The sequence below is a fragment of the Rhinolophus sinicus genome, linkage group LG01 (genome assembly GCF_036562045.2).
Source record: "Rhinolophus sinicus isolate RSC01 linkage group LG01, ASM3656204v1, whole genome shotgun sequence".
In the NCBI taxonomy this organism is placed as follows: domain Eukaryota; kingdom Metazoa; phylum Chordata; class Mammalia; order Chiroptera; family Rhinolophidae; genus Rhinolophus; species Rhinolophus sinicus.
Window position 1 is genome coordinate 198,463,792 of NC_133751.1, and position 19,170 is coordinate 198,482,961.

General features: G+C 38.5%; 1 protein-coding gene across 2 annotated transcripts in view; it reads left to right on the top strand.

The window, feature by feature from the left end:
* The window catches only part of NYAP2 (neuronal tyrosine-phosphorylated phosphoinositide-3-kinase adaptor 2), a 242,919-nt gene that overhangs the window by 187,288 nt on the left and 36,461 nt on the right, over positions 1-19,170 (top strand). For both annotated transcript variants that reach the window (XM_019736641.2, XM_074314124.1), the window contains one exon: positions 9,366-9,469. In XM_019736641.2, the coding sequence (XP_019592200.1) occupies positions 9,366-9,469 (104 nt within the window). The remainder of the gene's footprint in view (positions 1-9,365; positions 9,470-19,170) is intronic.

A 19,170-nucleotide genomic window follows, 5' to 3' on the forward strand; every position in this document is an offset into this window, starting at 1 on the left:
AAATGAAAATGCTTTATTATCACATGAGTAGAGCATATTCATTAAAAAACAGAAGGACAAAGTAAAAAGTGAAAAGTCACCCTCCCACCTTTTGCTTCACCATCCCACTTCTCAAAGCATCATTTTTTCACCACCATGGTTTCACCATTTAGGGCCTGTGTATTGATAGGACTATGAGTTCTCTGCTACATTCATTTCTTTTATGCAACAGGAACAACACACCAATCTGGCAGAATTCAGGTTTCCACTGTAACTTGGGCTTCGCGGTAGGAGATTGACTAACTTCCTGCTTGGCTCCCCAGCAGCCCTAGGCAGCTGTGGACTTCAGCACCTACGAGCCTCAAGGCTGCTGTTCGGTGTCAGATCAGGCACGAGATGACAGTTCTCCACATCTGCTCTCCTTCCCGGTCATAACTGGGTGCCTGGTTATTTCCTCAGGGAACATTGGCCAGATCCTGTTGCTAGGCTCTGCTCACTCTTCTCACACTGCAGAGTTTAACTGTCCCTTTCTGAACTCTAGTAGTAAACACATGACGGAATTCTCATTTGGAGAGCAATATAAGTTACATCCCCAATAGCCCCACTTTCGTTTCTCTGTGGAAAACTCTGACTTCTGCCTGCTAGAATCTGTCTTCACCAGAGAAATGGTTTTATTGGTATTTCCCCTTACATTGGTGGTAGGGCTTTGAGAAACCATCAGAAAAGGAGAAGTGGGAGTCAGTTAACCATTTAAAATAGCCAAAGTTTGTCTTTATTAAAGCTAGTTACAAAATAATAGAAGGTATACTCTCATGTTCCAAAGCAAAAAGCTAGACCACAGAAGCAGAACTTGCAAAGGAAGTGATAACAATTAATTTTGTCTTTAACTGAACTCTCATCTCTAGCCTAGGGAATTGTGAGAGACTGAGAGGCTAGAGACCAGATATTAGAGAGAATCTGAGATAGACTTATGAGTGTGTGTGTAAGATGTCTCCATTCCCAAGGGAGGGCGGCTGAGAAGTGAGAAGCGTCTTCCCCAGTGGAAAATCAAGTGAGAGACACTTTAATGGGACCACATGGAAAGCTAGATATCTGTTTCTAGCCATTGAGGGGACACAGTGAAACAAATAAATATACAAGAGATTAGCTGAAAGGCCTGTAGTCACAGAGCAGAAAGATGGTGGGTTGAAGATGTGTGTAAATTATATTTCCCATGACCAGATTAGGCCATGGGAAGGAACCCTAGATAGGTGGTTTGGGTCATGTGACTGCCTGGAGTGGCACATAGTCCACAGGACGTGGCTGAAGGCTCACTACAGGATGCCCAATGGGCAACCTGCCAGGAGATCTTCAGATGAGAGATGGCCAGTCACAGGTTGCCTTCAGGGTCCACTTGAAAGCACCCCAAGAAGAGAGGTATTTACCTCTCTTCCCTTCCCTGCTATGGCCAGAGAGTGAGACACCAGCTCACATTAGTGCCTGTCAAGAAGCCCCTTTCTGCCCCCTCATTCCTCCTCTTTCTTCCTACCTCTGCCCTTGTGAGAGGGCAAACATGGTGAGGACCAAGTTGGAGGCAGAGAGGTAAGAGCGTGGAAACAAGGCAAAGAGAAAGAGGTCGTCTCCTCTGTGTGCCAGGAACAGGCCTAAATGGGCCAGGAAAGAAGTGTTTCCTTGGAATAAATTCAAAGTTGTAATTAATGTAAAGAGCTAGGCACTTAAATTGTTACTTCAATAAGACTTTCTGTGACTTGAAGAAACTGAAGAATTTTTAATTATCAAAATGAAAAGGGAAGTGCTTGGACTTGGCCTAGATTTCTCCCAAAGGGCAAAAAAGAACTGCCCCCCTCCCTCCCAGTGCAAGTTGGAACTGGTTTGTGGGGAGAAAAGAATACATTGTTTTTGTATTGCATCTAAGATCCTCTATGTTCAAATTAACAGTTAAATATACACGTTTAAAGAAAACAGAACCTGATATAATTATAAAATTTGCTGTAAGATCATTGCAAATTATATTTAACCTGAATTACAGAATTTATCACCTGTGTGGATCATCTGTGATGCATTTAAAATACTGCCTTATATTTACATACCATGTGTTAGCTTTTAAAATACTATTTTATAAGGGCTATTTCATTTGATCTTCACAAAAACCTGTATATCTATGGTCTGTGTTATGATCTGATTATTCAGGGGACCGAACTACATTTCAAAAGGAATCCAATAATTTGTCCAGACTCATTGGTAAGTAGTAGATTCAAATCAAGAAATGGATTTTGGGTTTCTGACCCATAATACACCTCTCTTCCCATCATTTAACTAGATTGGGTTTCATTTTTCCCACCCGCACGCTCATAAAATTATTTGTTTATTCATCCATTCATTTACTCAACTGTTTCTTTTAATAGAGTTATCAAGCATTGAGCCTGTGCCAGTGCCGGGGGTGGGCAGGGGGGAGTTGCTGTTAATCACAAAAGGTGAAAATGTAATTTTACTTTGTGGTGAAAGCCACCAAGGAAAATGATACTACATCCCCTCTTGAGTGTCTTGCAGGGCATCCTGATGACATGGGAAGGGAGATGGCAGGTGAATTAGGAGAAAGAACAATCAAGGGAGTGGACTCAGGAAGTGCAATGAGCCTGTGACATGAGTGTGCGTGGCAGAGAGCAAGGGACAGTGGCCAGGGAGGAAACCGAGAGCCTGACAAGGGACAGGCCAAGCTGGACACACCAGTGATTCTGGTCTTACTTAAAGATGACAGGAAGCCATTTGTGGATTTTACTAATAAACTCCTGGGATTTTACACTCAGGGATCCAATTTACAAAGTCAGCTAATGTATTATCATCCTAAACCCAGGGACACAGAATTACAAAGGTAATATGTATGCTGTCCCAAATAACCTGCCTTGTAAATCCACAGAAGAGATGTTTGCTCTCTAGCCATGAAAATTTTCTGTTCCTACAACTGAGAGGTGATCATAACTGATTGTTTAATATATCTAAAAATTAATTCCCAGGTACCTAAGCAACCATGTCACACGTGTGGGATTTTTCCTAAAAAATAGCAACATTATAAATGCTTGTTGTTCTTTGATTCAGTCAGTTACTCATTCAGCAAACCTGTGAGAATCCCTGATTGCACAGCTCATGATGAGGTCATGACAGATGACCTTCACCTTCAAGGAGCCTATACTCGTCTACGATGGCACTTGATATTATACAGCAAGAGGGCATCATCCCCCCTGATTCAGTAACACAGGACTGGACTGTGTTGTCCAGTAGCGTGTATGGTTTTCTCTAAACCATGTACATTCTTATTCCTATTTTTCCTTTTAGCAAGATGGTTGGTTAAAGTTATGGGAGATATCTGAAGTCAAGGAATTTGGCGATATTAACCGATGTTTGTATGTCTCTCTGCGTGGGTATGTCTGTATATGTGTGTATATGAAACTATGGGTTTTAATTGGGTCTTATGTGATCAGATTTGCAAAGTCAGCTAATTTGTTATCATATACTATGTATAATATATTGGGAATATACCAGGGGTGTCAAAAAATGTATACACATGACTTGTATTCATCTTTTTTGTTATCGGCATATATTATTACAATTTTAATACCGTTTTTTTCCTTTCTTAAAATATGTATACATTTTTGGCATATATATATATTCCCTAAGCTTGATTTCTACAAACCATATGCATAGCCCATGACATGGTATACTACACAAATACATACCTGAAAACTGCTGGAAAAAAAATACAACTTGATAGTAGCTTCATTCTTATTAGAGAAATTCTGAATTTTCAACTATTTTCTGACTCTTATTGGGAAAAACTAGTCAACCAGCTATAACATTTTAGGTAACGCAGAAGGTGCCTTTGCCTTACTTGTCTCTCAATAAATTAATCCTGTTTGAGAACCGTGATGCCAATATGCTGGCTGGAGATTTTACTGTAGAACCAGCCCCTTCTGTCTTTCACTGCAGGGAAGGTGGCCCCACCCTGTGCCCTGTCTCCCAGAAGCCCATCCTGACACTGTTCCTCATTGTCAGTTGTTGGCTTTCTTTGGAAAAGCCCTGTGGGTATGTGGCACCAACAGTATTCACAAAGAATGCCCTTTTTTCTGTGAAAGACCATAGAAAACATTATTTTAAAAATACAGTTCTTTCTGACTTATGCTGGGCTTTTACAGAGACTGGTTCTGGAAGCTTTGTAAGCTGACCAGAATACATATCAAATCATATTTGCACTGCCATCTACTGTCCGCAAAAGGCACTGCAATTTCCTCCTTCCCTTTTTTCTTTAGATCATATTCAATTGAAGACCGGTCAATGTGGTTTTGCCTTTTTACTGGAAACTTGGGAAAGATGAAGAAATGGAGGTGCATTTTTTATTAATGATAAATGTTAATAGTTCACCTTTTACACTGGCTGTAATCTTTAAAATATGGTTTAACATAATTCATTCAACAAATCCTTTGAGTCCTTCTCAGTGATAAGTTACCACGTTACTCAGGGGAAATAGGGAGAGGAATGAGACAGACATGATTCCTGTCCTCACAGAGCCTGCAGTTTGGTGAAGGAAGGAAGGGAAGGAGGGGGGAATTGGACAAGTACACCAGGCAGAGTGCAGTGCCATGATTAAAGTCCTAGAGGAAGAGAAGGCATGGGGCTTGAAGAGACTGTAATGCTGTGTTGCAGGGGCCAAACTATAAACGAGGCTGGTTATGCAACCTCAACCATGAGCACCAGTGTGAGAAAGCCGTTCAGCCTTCATTATATTATAAGCGGTGGAGCTGAATGATCAAATGTGCCTTTAAATAATGAAAACAGCGACCACTTCTTGAGATTTTATTACATGCTGGTCCCTGAGGTAATATTTTTACACTTATTATCTGTTCTAATTCTTACAATACTTGCTGAAGGAGGTACCGTTATTTCTCCCACTTTACCTGTGAACAGACCGAAGCTTAGAGAGATCAAGCAAAATATCCATTGTCGTTCAGCTAGTAAGTGGTAAGAATTTAGCAGTCCTCATGAAAAGATTTGTTGTATCTTTTCAGCACTATAGTTACAATGCCAAGCCTATGAGCATGGGGGGATCTATTAAAATATTTGATATTAAATAACAGTGGCACCAAATTTCCAAAAGAAACTGCCACATTAACATTAATTAATAACATTGATATGCTGATTTAATTAAATCAGTACAAAATATGACATTAGGTCAACTTAATTGTTTAATTTAATATTAAAACTATTCCATTATATTTGAAAATAATTTATTTGCAATCGCATAGTCTAATCCTGGAAGAATTACTGAGTGTGTGTGTTGCTGTCTAAAATCATAGCCAATCAGGAATTAATTGGATTATTTACAGTTCAACAATTTCAAAGCAAAATTATAAAAATGTATTCAAATTATATACAGGACAAATGACATTTAATATGGGACATCCGAGCATCTTATATGTTTGTTATGATGCTATGCTATAAGCTTTAAAACAAAGTGTTTGGAATCCATAAAGGTTTTAACATAGTCCTGGGAAAACTGCCCCTTATTACTTAGACACCAATTTGTCTCAAATAGCATATATGTTATATAAAAAAAAGAAAAGAAAAGAAAAAGGTCTATCTGTGAGCTCCACGCAGTCCTGAGTCATTGATTAAAAACTCTCAGCCCCATGACTGACTTGGGAAAATCATGATATGTCTCTGCTAGTACAGAAAAATGTTGTGTATTAAAAAAGAATGCAGAAAAGCTATATCTCCTGTGTCTCCTCAGAATTTGGCTCATTTTATTTCTTTGATGCAAGATGAAAGTGTTTTCTCTGTTGAAAATGCACTAATCTTTTATTGTTGTATAGATACAGAGGTTGAGATCAGTCATTTGCCTTTGCTTTCTGAAAGTAAAGAGAACTCTGATACTCACCATTACAGCACCAGACACCTTGGAGATTATCCTGTAACAATTCCATGGGACGTAATCATGAACAGAAATTCAATTCACTTTAAAGGGAGGATGAGAAATAATTGAGAAAAGACTGTCTTAAACAAATAAACACAAACAAACCAACAAACAAAGCAATGGAAGATTGTATCCAATAAGAACAAAGAGAGAGAACTTTCAAGTAACACAGTCCAATGGGTACTTACTTAATAAAAAAGACTGGGTCTTATATTAATTTTTGCTCCAAAAGACACACTAGAGCTGATTGTCTGGCTAAGTCTTATTTTCGGGGAAACACGGTACTACCCTGGAAACATTACATGATAATATCTTGATAGTGGTTTATTCCAAAGAGTTAAAAATAGTATTTTTCTTCCTCTTTTCCTTCCTTCCTCCTTCCTTCCTTCCATCTTTCCTTCCCTCCTTTCTTCTTTCTCTCACTCTCCCTCCCTTTGTTCTTCATCCTTTCTTCTGTTCTTCCTGATTCCTGTCTCTCTTTCTTTCTTAATCTGCTACTTTTTTTTCTCTTCTGTGTTCTTTTTATACTTGGTCTTCCCTGAAATTGCACAAACATCAACTTTTATTTCTGGGATGGTTATTGATAGAGTTTGCAAAGGAAGGAGGATTTCCTTGAGTGATGGAAGAACAGGTGTCTTCTAGTTCATAATTACTCTCCTAACGGAATGAGTTTTTTTGGGGGTGGGGAGGAAAACTCTTATCTTAGATCTCTTTTGAGGCACATGTCCATTGTTTTTGACCCACAAAAGCCTAGGAAATTTTTGTATTAGGAAAATTCAGGATAAAAACTTACTGTTTTTGGTGCCGAGGATCCTAAGTCTCACTGCTCAAGGCTGAAAGCACAGTGTGTTTCCCGAGGTAAATAGCCCGATGTTTAAGTTCGAGGTCACAGCCCTAGGGGATCTCAAAGAGGCTTGGTCATAATCAGGGTCTTTTCTAGGATGTGGGGCATTCTTCAGACAATTCTTTTAGCCAAAGAAATCTTGGTGGATCCAAAATCATAAGAATTTGCTTCATCAATCTGGTCCTACAAACACCGTAACCGATTCCAGATACATTTAAGTTAAGAACCATGTGAAACTGGAAAAAGAGCCAAAATGAGAGCGATAAAGATAAAGAAAAGTTCACACTTTAAAAAAAAAGTCCCTACAATATGACACCATCAAGCAGCAATGTTATAGATTGTGTGTGTGTGCGTGCGTGTGTGCAAACTAATGTGCGAGGATGTGTGTTTGTGTCTGCCTGCATATGCGTGTGTACATGTGTTTTTATCGTATGAAAAAACTGAAAAATTTTGAACAAGGTGGGTAGCCTGAAAGTATTCTAAGAGTCTCAGTCTGGCATTGTGTCCAAGTTAATTTTGAGCAGAGAGTTTATTGGGATCAGCAAAATTATGCTATCATAATTTTGGTCTTCAACAACTTGGATATATATATATATCAGAATATATATAATATAATATATATAATTATATATAAGAATATATAATATAATTCAGATAGTTATATACATTTCAGACTATATAATAATATAATTATATATATCAGTATATATAAAATATAATACATGTGTAATTGTATATATCAGAATATATAGAATATAATACATATCATTATATATATCAGAATATATAATATATAATTAATATGTATCAGAAATATATGTAATATAATATATAATTATATACATACCAAAGTATATATACTACATATAATTATATACATATCAAAATATTAGTAATACTATATATGTAATTATATATCAGAATATATATAATATATATCATATATATCAGAATATATATCATTATATAAATCAGAATATATATAATATGTATGACTATATATCATATAATACATGTGTAATTATATATATCAGAATATATAGAATATAATACATATCATTATATATCAGAATATATAATATATAATTAATATGTATCAGAAATATATGTAATATAATATATAATTATATACATACCAAAGTATATATACTATATATAATTATATACATATCAAAATATTAGTAATACTATATATGTAATTATATATCAGAATATATATAATATATATCATATATATCAGAATATATATCATTATATAAATCAGAATATATATAATATGTATGACTATATATCAGAATATATATATAATATTATATATATCAGAATACATAATATAATGTTGGCATACAGGTGGGTGTTCTTACCCAGCGTGGGTGGCCCATTTCTTTCTCGGCCAAAAACACTGGGCACATTTCAGCTCTGGCATCAGAGTGTCACTTCTTGGTAACTTAGTGATGTCATGTCATTTGGAGCTAGTTGTTCGGTAAGTTTAAGTTTTAAATGAAATTTATAAAGAAAGGCTTTTTGAAAAGCACTAGTTTATTTGCTATGCAGATATTAATTTTGCTGAGCCTCAGGTTTCTAATTTTTAAATTGGGAGCATTTATAGCTAACTTTGTAACTCTAAAAAGTGCTTCAGGATTAGAGATAATTTAAGTGTAGCTCAAACAGAAGCTGGGATGTACCAGGCACTCAATATCTAACACCTAATAGAAATGTTTGTGATAAAAGCAGAGATGTCAGTTTTGCTTTTTATGCCTCCTTTTCCTTACTTTATCAAATAGCTTTAGACATATCTGAAAATCAGCATTCTCTGTATACCATAAATTATATATTTCTTGGATTAAAAGAACTCTTTCCATCTGGAATTCTAATCTCCAAAGTATCTTTTCAGTGGCTTAGGTAGCAAATTTGGTCTCCTTAGAGGAAGAGTTAGGGGGATATGTCTTAGTTTTGAAAAATACTATTATTATGAAATAGTACAAAAGTCTTAAAGATGATTATAAAATTTCAAACAAATTGAGATGAGTTAGAGAATGTTACATTGAAAACATAAATAAGTAGTCAGCACTAGCATAGTGATATAGATTTCAAAATTAGAAAGAGAAAGGAAGAATGAGAAGATAAAAGAGGAGGAAGGAAGTGAGGGAGGGAGGGAGGAAGGAAAAAATTGGAGAGAGTGAAAAAGAGATTTTAGGAGATAGGAGTCCTGTGGACCAAAGCTGAAAATAAAGCACTGAAAATCATCATGTCACTTGCTTTTTCCCCTAATGGGGTGTTGTTGCTCCAGTAATCACGCAATAAAAACTAGCCCAAATGGGGTAAAATGTGCAAGGGAACAGGCCTTGTTCTTCCAGGAATTTCTTCTTTATTCCCAGGAGCTCATCTTCAAATAAATCCCTGTTTTAGAGTCAACTGTTATGAAATTGATTCATCACCTGCCAATGATTGACAAACGTCAGAAGTGTTTTGGTGTATTGAAAGAGAACGTCGCAAAACAAACCAGGAGTCTGCACGCCATTTCCATCACTGCCTACTTTATTCAACTAACAGTGTTTCTCTCCACCTTGTCCGCAGAACCGAAAGTGAGCTGCAAACTAGGCCGGTCTGCTTCCACATCAGGTGTGCCGCCTCCGTCTGTGACTCCTCTCAGGCAAGCCAGTGACCTGCAACAGAGCCAGGTACCATCATCGTTAGCCAGTCGTGATTGACTTCCTGTGATGCAACATGCCAAACGCTTCCCACCTGTCTGTCCTGTGTTGCCGTAGACAAGTTTTGCGTTTGCTTTTACTTTTCTCTGTGTGTATGGGTTGGGGGGATGAGTTGTGGCCATCTGTGTTTTCATCCCAAAAGGAAAGTCTTTCTTCTCTGTGATTGGTGAAACTTTCTTTGTTGTTACCGAATCTTTTGTGTCTGTTTTTTCATCATTCTGTAATATAAATGTAGCAAACCTGTACTAGATGTATTGGCTTAGCAATTATTTTTTAAACTTCTTTCTCTCTTTCATATTTTGTGTACTTTGATACTGTCTCTGAAAATTTATCAACAGTTGATAAATTCATCTACCTTGTTTTATGTAGATTTCCTTTTAAATGTTTTGTCCACAACACATGCACAGATGTTGTCAATGGATTTGTACATATCTTTTAGGTTTTATCCTATTCTACTGTAACATTTGTGGTCATTTTCCTTTCATTTTTGTTTAGCTTGGAGCATGCTTGTATGACACAGTGTGCTATTAATGTCCTTATAAATATCCATATGCCAACTCATTTGGATTGAACATGGCAGCTAGTCTTTGTTCTTAGGCCATGAAGACAAATTGACAGACCAGATACTCTAGATATTTACCCAAAACTGTAGATTGATAAGGTAATCTTTAGAGAAATAAATCACTTTTCTCTCCTATACCAACAATATCAGAAATGTTCTCAGAAAGGAGATGTACGTGTCCATGCATGGTAAACAAGATCTCTATTATCACCTGGAGAAAAGAGAAAAAAAAATAAAGGCATAAGCGAAAATATCATTCAGTCCTTCCCAGTATATGTCGCTCTGATGTTCATTTGGATCCATGGTATATACGGGGAATTTAGTATGGGGGAAAATAACTATATATAAACATCGATCTATAACTCACCCAATAGGAATTCAAGACCTCAACTTCATTTATGACGCTTAATTGTGATTACTGTTAAGTATTATGGATGTTAAACAGGATGACGTCATGTTGGAGTGGTTTCTCTCTGATTCCCAGCTGTAGTCTTTGCATTCGTAAAACGCTTCTGAGACAGTAAATTAGTAAAACTAGGGACGATACCTCCATGGAAACTGCCCATTGCTGATTAGCAAATTACATATTCATCAATTATTTAAAATGTCAAGCTATTTTAAAAACATAACTAAGCAGAATAATTGCATTTTTTTATAATGTGGGAAATGGTCCTTTTCTAGTAATTTGGTCTGGCTCAAATATGCACAGGATTTGATTTATGAATACATGAGATATCTACAAACACAAGAGATGAGAGGCTCATCTCAGGGGCATCTCAAGTGTCATTGAGAATTTTTTGTGTCGTAATTTAAAATGTTAAATGCCTTCATAACTAAATGTGTCTAGCTCAAACACTTTTGGGGTATAAAAGAAGTGGAAACAATAAGACAATGAATTAATAAATAACACAATTAAGCTAAGATAAACTGCCATCTTAGTTGACTAAAACTATTCTAAAAATACCACATTTACTAATTTTTAACATTTAGAAAATTAGATACAGAAAGGAGAGACTTTTAGCTAACTAGCAGAGGATTGCCTTAATATATAAATCAATTCTCCATGTTCATGTATCTTGCTATTACATTATCCTCAGTATCACAGAGAGATTTTGTGTTCTTGTTTTTCTGTTTTGTTTTCTGGTTAAATTTACAGTGTTTCATCCTAAGCCCCTTTAACTCTCAGTGAAAGCAGATTCCTGGGATAAACTTCCAGAACAGAAACAAGATACAATCTTTGTGCCTTTGCATTATCAACTCTTCTCTTGCTTGATGGGATGCTCCTCATTCTGCAAATTATAGCAACATGAGAAAGTGCCTCACGTTGCTTATACGCTGCTAGTTTTTGCTCTGGACAGCAGAAATTCTGGCACATGGTCGTATTGTTGATGGGTTGTGAGGGCTATAACTTGACCTCTGAGTCTCTCTCCTGTGGCTCGTGATGGGTTGTAGAATTCGCCTAGCCCTAGATCCTGGAACTAAAAAGGTTCATAAAAAAACTTGCTTTACATTCCTATGATTTCTCTTTAAGCTAAAGTCAATGGGTACTCATTGAAGATCCCTTTCTCACCTAACTCCCATGCGCGTATCTGAAATGTCTCTTTAAGTTACTACCAGGATGACACTGCCCTTTGCTCAGTAACCCAAGGCAATGGTGAAAGATAGTTAAACATGTTGAATCTAAAAGTGAGTATTCATCCACCAACAGGATATAGGGCACCTAGTGTTATCAGACAAACACGCAACCACCCTGGTCACTTTTTAAGCCGTTTTTTCAAACAACAGGATTCCCAGTAATTGCTGAAACGCAGAATGTTTCATAGCAGATTAATAGACTTCTTGCTAGTGCATCATTGGAAAACCCTATGATCTATTTAAAACAAACAAAAGTAATCACTAACCCCTAAAGTAATTCCCGCGGTGCTTATCTGCTGAGGACTCTAGCTTCAAGAAGCCTGCGCCATTTCTGCCACAGTGGTGACTGCTCACAGAGGAGGAACTGTGTTTTCCTTCAGATTGTTCACATCTTATCTCTTTTCAGTTCAAGTTTTCCCCTTATCTCTTAGTGTCCTGGTTGGTGAATTCTTAGAAGTGTCTAGGAGGAGTAAGTGGAAATGTTTGACGTTACTTCAGCAGAGATGCACAGAGGTGGCCCAAGTGACTGACCCTCACCCCCAGGAGCCTAGGCCAGTGACCTCCCCCAAAGAATCCAGGGACGATCATTACTGACTGACCCTCAGAGGCATCTAGGGCGTATAGTGCTTGATGCCATTTACGGATGAGCAAAGGTGAAGGTCATGTGTGCTTGGCTTTGCAATCTGTTTTGGCTTCGGGCAACTACAGCAGGCACAAGACTTGTGGAAATCTCTAATCATCTGACCAGAACTTCCTATTATGTATGAGAAAATGGGGAAGAAGTGTGAGTTCTACAGCTTTTGTGGGTTGCTCCATACTCATAATATTCTCTGGAATAATACAACTCAGAGAGATGGAAAACAGACTTTGCTCTTTATTAATTCACTCTTGAATAAATAAAGTAGACAGGGGCAATTAGGGAGAAGTGACATTTCCTTAGAATTTTGTTGCAATGCAGCTGCATATTTTGGCATTTGTCATAACACAAATCTTTGGAAATTAGACTGAATTTCTGTGCCTGCCACAAGAAAGCTATTTTCTTTTCTTGATTAGTAAAACCGTATAGAAGTCATATAGTGAACTTGGAGCACACGCACATTTCTCTTTTGTCTTCTATAGTAAAGAAAGAAGTGTGGGCTGTCTTACAGATAGCAGGTGATGGTCCTGTGACTCCCCACTCCTTCCCTCTGCATTGACCCCCTGGCACCATCTATGATCTCACTGTAGCAAGTGATGGACTAGCAACTAATGCCCGTGACCTTGACAGCCATGCTTTGCTTCATGAGTGAAGTCGCCAGGGTGCGGGCCAGCTCTCCTTGGAGAAATGTTGCCAAAAAAATGTTTGTGTTTGTTTTTCTGGGAAGGAAGGGTATGAGAGCTACTTTGTCTACTACACACACACACAAACACACACACTCACAGTTATACACTCTCACACTAGACACTTATGCTCACTCATACACACAAACTCACATACTCACATATACACATACATACTTGCTCTCACTCACACATGGTCATTCACAAACACACACACTTCTCAGTTTTAAAATAACAGCTCCCTACGTTGAATCAGGGAATCCCAGAGGTAATAGTGACCTAAGTGTCGGACTGAAACCACCCTCACCTTCTCCCTGAGGCTTCTTTATCATTTGAAGCTGGACTATCTCTGTTTACCCTTGATTTGAGGAAGGGGAGAGAAAAAGGCCTTCTGTAATTTCCTTTGGACATACGTTCTGAAGGCTGAGAGACCCAAATCGCTTTAGAAATGTAAATATCGCCTTCAAAGCCATTATCTCTTGTTCCCTGTGTGTCATGAGAACTACCTCTTACCACAAGGTCCCTCTCCCAGGCTGGTCCCTTCTGGGTACTTACAAGCTGTTACCCAGGTGAACAAGCCCAGTTCCTTTCAACTTGCCCCTTCAGGTATTTCTCAAATGTCTATTTCTTTTGATGGCTGCGTTCTAGACTCTGTCCAAGCTCCTAACATCCTCTTCAGCTTGATGACAGTGCTGGGGTGTGATGAGGGTCTGCCTGGGTTCCTGCAGGCAGAACCCACTCTTTCTGTAGACTCCAGAGCTGTCTGCATGCCAGCATCTGGCCAGCTTTCCTGAAAGAATGCGTTAGGGTGTCCATAGTTGGATACGTGTTCAGTGTGCTTCTGGACGTGTCTGATATCAAAATTGTTTTTTTATTTTTGCTACCTTAAAAAGAAAGAAAGATCAATCATCCAAAGATAGAGATTAGGGATCAGTACATACGAAAGACTAAGATGGAGGATTTAGGTGGATTCTGTGACGAGGGCTTTCCCAGTGTAGAGGCACACGTCCAACGTCCAGCGCAGTGTGTGACACTCAGTGACCTTTTGCTGACTTACGAAATATCTCTCTCCATAAATATCCCTCTCTATGTAGCCTTGAAAGCAACGTCTTTCTCACACAATCTGATTTTGTCCCTTTCCTGAGTCCTTAACACCTCTAAAGCAGTGAGGTGATTTGATTTATCCCCAGCATTAGTGATGCTCTGCTGTAAAGCATTGAGAAAATTTCTGGACTGTCATTTAACTTCCCTGATAGTCAGGGTATTTGCACATAAAACTTGTAGGATCCTGGAGAGCATGAGGAGGGTTCAAGTCCAAGGGAGACTGAGTATATTAACATAAATACTCAAACAAGGACGTAGACAGGAATTCGAATGTCATCTACTCGGTGCCAGCCCACAACTCTGAATAATGTAACCTTGCAGGCTGTGTTCTTTGTTAATGTCACCATCAATGCATCGGATCACGTAGAAAAATGAAACCAGTGTTAAGAACAGAGAAGCTTCAAGAGCATGTTCTCTTTAGAATTCCCGTGTTACCCTTGACATAAATAGGACTTGTTTTGGCAAGACCATGCATGCTTTATTCCATCCCTAAGTCCTGTACACCTAGAATGTATGTATTATGAGATTTCATGTGGTCAGTTGTATGTACATTTTTAAGCGCTTTCTATCCAGAAGGTAAGGTTTTGTGGTGGAGGGAGAAAACTGCTAGGAAGAGGAAGGAATACCTGGTTGGAGAGAATGCGCCACCTTGAGTTAATGTGGTGAAGGCGCCCCTTTCCTACTGTCTCTTGTTTGAGTTGGGCAAAGCTTTTTGCCGTTGCTCAGACCTCGGGACGTTCCAGGTCCTCCTGTCAGACCTGCAGTGAGAGAATGGTCTGCATTGCATTTGAATCTTTACACAGCTGATTTGATCATATGCTCAGTGTTACATCATACGATGGAAATGGGGCGGGGGGGGGGGGGGAGAAAGAGAACGTATAGCCAGTCAGCAAAAGCTGAATTCACTGCATTAACACATAGCTTACCACCACCACCACAGAGCTTTCTCTGGGCTATGCAATAGATGATTTTAAAATGACTCCTATCTGTTTCATTCTGCATCCAAGTTAAACTGACATACATGTCCAAGCATGTAACATCCCAAAGGGGGACAGGAAAACCCCATTAAGTTCACAACACACTGTCAGCATCACATTGGGGAAAGGTTTAACCTCCCAGTTGCAAAATAAAGTGTCATGCTAACAAAGATTATGTTACGAATAAATTATAGTTATTTGTTAAAATAATATTTACCGAAGAGATTGGATCTAGCCCCGTGTAATATAGAATACATTCATGTTACAAATAGGAACGTCAGTGGTTGTATTGATTTATTGCCATGCATTATGGCACAGTCACATTAAAATAATGCAAGTGCCAAACAAACAAACAAACAAGTAAACAAACAGAAAGCTTATTTTATGCGTGTCTCAACAGTCCCGTCCAATTGTTTCACAGACATGTAGGCTTTAGTACTTTGTGGGACTCTCTGTAATTAGTGTTGTATTTAAAGAAGAAATGAGATTGTTACTGCTTTTAAATAGCAGCCCGATCCAGTAATATGTGTAATGAAATGGGGGCACTATTTGATTTGTACTTTCATACAAAGAATTCAGAAACCCAGATTGCTTTTTACAACTGACTACAGGAAGGGCTGAGACGTTCTGACATTGTATTTAGGCATCGTGTGCTTGTATATTTCAAGTGGCAGAATATTTGGGATCACCTTTTAAAGGCCAATAGCCTCAGGACCAGTCTCTCAATAACTCCAGCACTGACTAGAATTAAACTGAACATACCGATCCCTTTGCCCTCATTCCAATCCCCCACCCAGCAATCTTGCCATTTATCCCCTTGGAGTAGGAGAGAGAAGGTAATGAACAAGAGAATGTTCTCTAAGAGGTCTTGGACCAACTGACAACTAGGAGTGGGGATGGGGGCAAATGGACCATGAATCCTCCATTTGACTTTGTTGTCGTCTCCAAATCTGTGTGTGTCCCTCTCCTCAGCATCACAATTGTCAACTTGCCGTGGTTACAGGTAAAAGTGTGGAGTCACTTAAGTATATAGGCCAGCACTCTTTATACATGGAAGGGATAAAAAGGTCTGTGGGGTTCTTAGATGAAGTCTGCATGATGAAAACCACATGTCCTTTATTGTCATCTTTGATGTGCCTAGTGTGTGCCAGCCCTGCTAAGAGCTTCCCTACATCACTGCAGCTGTGTGCTCTACAGCCCCACCCCATGGGAACTGTCATAGCCCCACCTTACAGCTGAGGACGCTAAAGTGATGTTACTTAGTTTGTCCAAGTGTTATACCTATTAAATGTCAGTCTGATCTTAACTACTCAGCCAGATAAAAACTTGAGATTTAGAGGAAGTAAGACTTCTTTTAGCAACCTGACTCCACCAGCTAGAAGCTGTGTGACCTTGAAGTACATTGTTCAACTCTTCAGAGTCTGTTTTCCTATCTGTAAAATGGGGACAGTGTTATCTGCCTTGCATGGTTGTTGGGGATGGATGAGATAACATATAAATACCTAAAGTCCTAGAGAGACATTATCTGCTAGGAAAATCACAATTTCTTCTTCTTTCCCTTCTCGCTTTTCCTTTTTCCAAAACTTGGAAAACTTGCCTGCTTGGCTGGAAAATCCTAAGTGGGAGAGTCATTCTGTTCAGTAGTACTCCAAAGGGGTTGGGCACAGAGGGCTGGTTTCATCCACCCAGGATCACTGACCTTGTATGGAACTGCTAGCACGTGGTAATGATAAAAAACAGTCAGATTTTTAGTCTGTTTTGTTATTGACTTTAAATTCTCTAGACAGTGTATCTCCTTCTTCCCATCATCTGAGACAGATTAGGGTTTCTCCCACACGCTCCTTCGTACACTTGATATGATGAGACTCATTATTTCTTCTTCTTCAAATAGGAAATTAGATATTCAGTTATTTACCGTATAATAGGGATTCTGTATCTGGCATTTATTCTTCCCTTGTCGGTCTCATGTGTGGCTTGGAAGAAATGTGAGTAGGAGTCAACTAATGGTATCATTTCAGAAATGCCACCTGCTCCCTAATCTCCTCACTCTCCTATTTGCATTAAAGTACGAATGGACATGATGAAATGTTCAGGCTGCAGAGGAAGCTGTGATCCACTAGGGTCAGGACAAAAGATGTGGAGACACAGGATACGTTTGTTGGCAACTTCCTCATTGACTTAAAGCTTCCCCAAGCCACCGTTTTAAATGCCTTGCCTTCTGATATGCACGTGGATGTCCCCACAAGCATGTCCGGTATAATGTTATACCCCATCATATGGATATTTTGTTTTTGTTTTTCACTTTAATACAGCATTAAGAATAATGCGTTATAAATTGTTTTAAATTTGAACAACACTCAGTTTTGCCAAGCGAATGTGTGACAATATATGGGTATCAGTTGGCATGGCTTTGTGTTTCTGAAGCAAAGTGACAGTCAATGGAATATATACTATTACAAATCTTGTGAGCCCTCATTTATTTCTTTCCAAATGCCAGGAGTGGTCTAGTTTACTAAACTCACAATAATATGGATGTGTCTGAGAAAGTGAAGCTGAAGATTTTAACTCCACTCACTGTCACAGTTCATTCCATGTGTGTTCAAGCAGATCTTTAAAGTTTGCAATCCCATGTCAATTTTTAGTTAAACAATTAGAAATAGAAACTTTGGGAGGCAGTTGAAAATATTCAGCGGTTAGATTCATTCCCCATGTCAGTATTGTTGAAAGTGAACTTTGCCTCAAAGTCTAGAGGATAAGTTATCAATTTATTGCTGCAGCTCTTGTTTGAGTTGTACACAGATAGCTACTGAAGGAGCATTAAAGGATTACATATTGATAAGTCCATTTGAGAGCTAAATGCAATGGTCGTGTTCTGATGACAATTATTAGCAGAAGTCCACTTCCTAGAAACCTTCCCCATCATAGGCTGTAACTATTCAAACCAACATTCAGTTCTCAATGGGGCTGGCCATTGGGGAGGTAGCATAACGTTAGGTGGACACATAGCGCCACCTAGCGTGTGAAGTGCGCTTTGCAATCTGTACTTGGGTTTTAAAAAGAATTCAATCTAACAAAATGGCTTTCTGACAGAAATGATATGCTGTTTGGGATTAGAAGCACAATGCTTACACAAACGCAGGGCAAATGTTTTTGATAACATTTGTTTTGGATATTTTTCATTACTTTGTTCTTGCAATTTTAGGTTGTCTAACTTTTGAATATACCTTTTTATACTTTTGGGAGTGGAAAATAGATCACCGCTAGTGATCTCTGAATGTTTCACATTATTCATGATTTGATGCAGCTGCTTTCATTAGGATTTATGACATCCTCTGTGCCTTGTGATTCCCTAAATCCAACCTGAGCCTTCAGGAAAGGAGCTTATTCTCCCTGTTTTGCAAACTGAAAAGAAAACTAGCAGAGAAACCTTGACTGGCTGAATGGAAACATTTCTTCTTGGTTGCTTTTGATTGCTATTAACATGTTTAAAGCATATTGCTTCTTTCCTGAAAAGAGCAGTCTCCCTAATGAGTGAGTAAATTTACCTTCCACTTCAGTTGCACGTGGATTAGGAAGAAATGCTTCTATCGTGTTACTATTGGCACAGAGTTGCGCTCTACTCCACTCAGAATGAAAAAACTACATCCACACTATGAGTGTCTCACTCAAGAAGTATGAGAGATCTTTAGTTTCTCCACCCAGCTCACCTGCTGCACAAATCGTGCTCTCCCTGCTTTGTGCTGCAAATAAATATCCTTCAGGTTGAAGCAACTTCTTCAAATAAAGTAGATTTCCAACATGGCTTTAGTTGAGGGCTTATGTGCTTGGCACAGTGTTCATAATATTATATTATCTAATTTTATTTTCACAGCTTAGATATGCAGTAGGTAATATTTCCCCCATTTCACTGAGAAGAAAACTGGGGCCAGAGAGTTTGTAATCTGTCTTATAACGAGTAAGTGGCTATGTGACATGAACCAGTGGTTCTACCTACTAAACCTCTGCTTTATTTTCTACCAGAAACAGGTGCCTCTCTGAATTTGTTCTTTTCCTAAAACTCACCTTCCTTCACT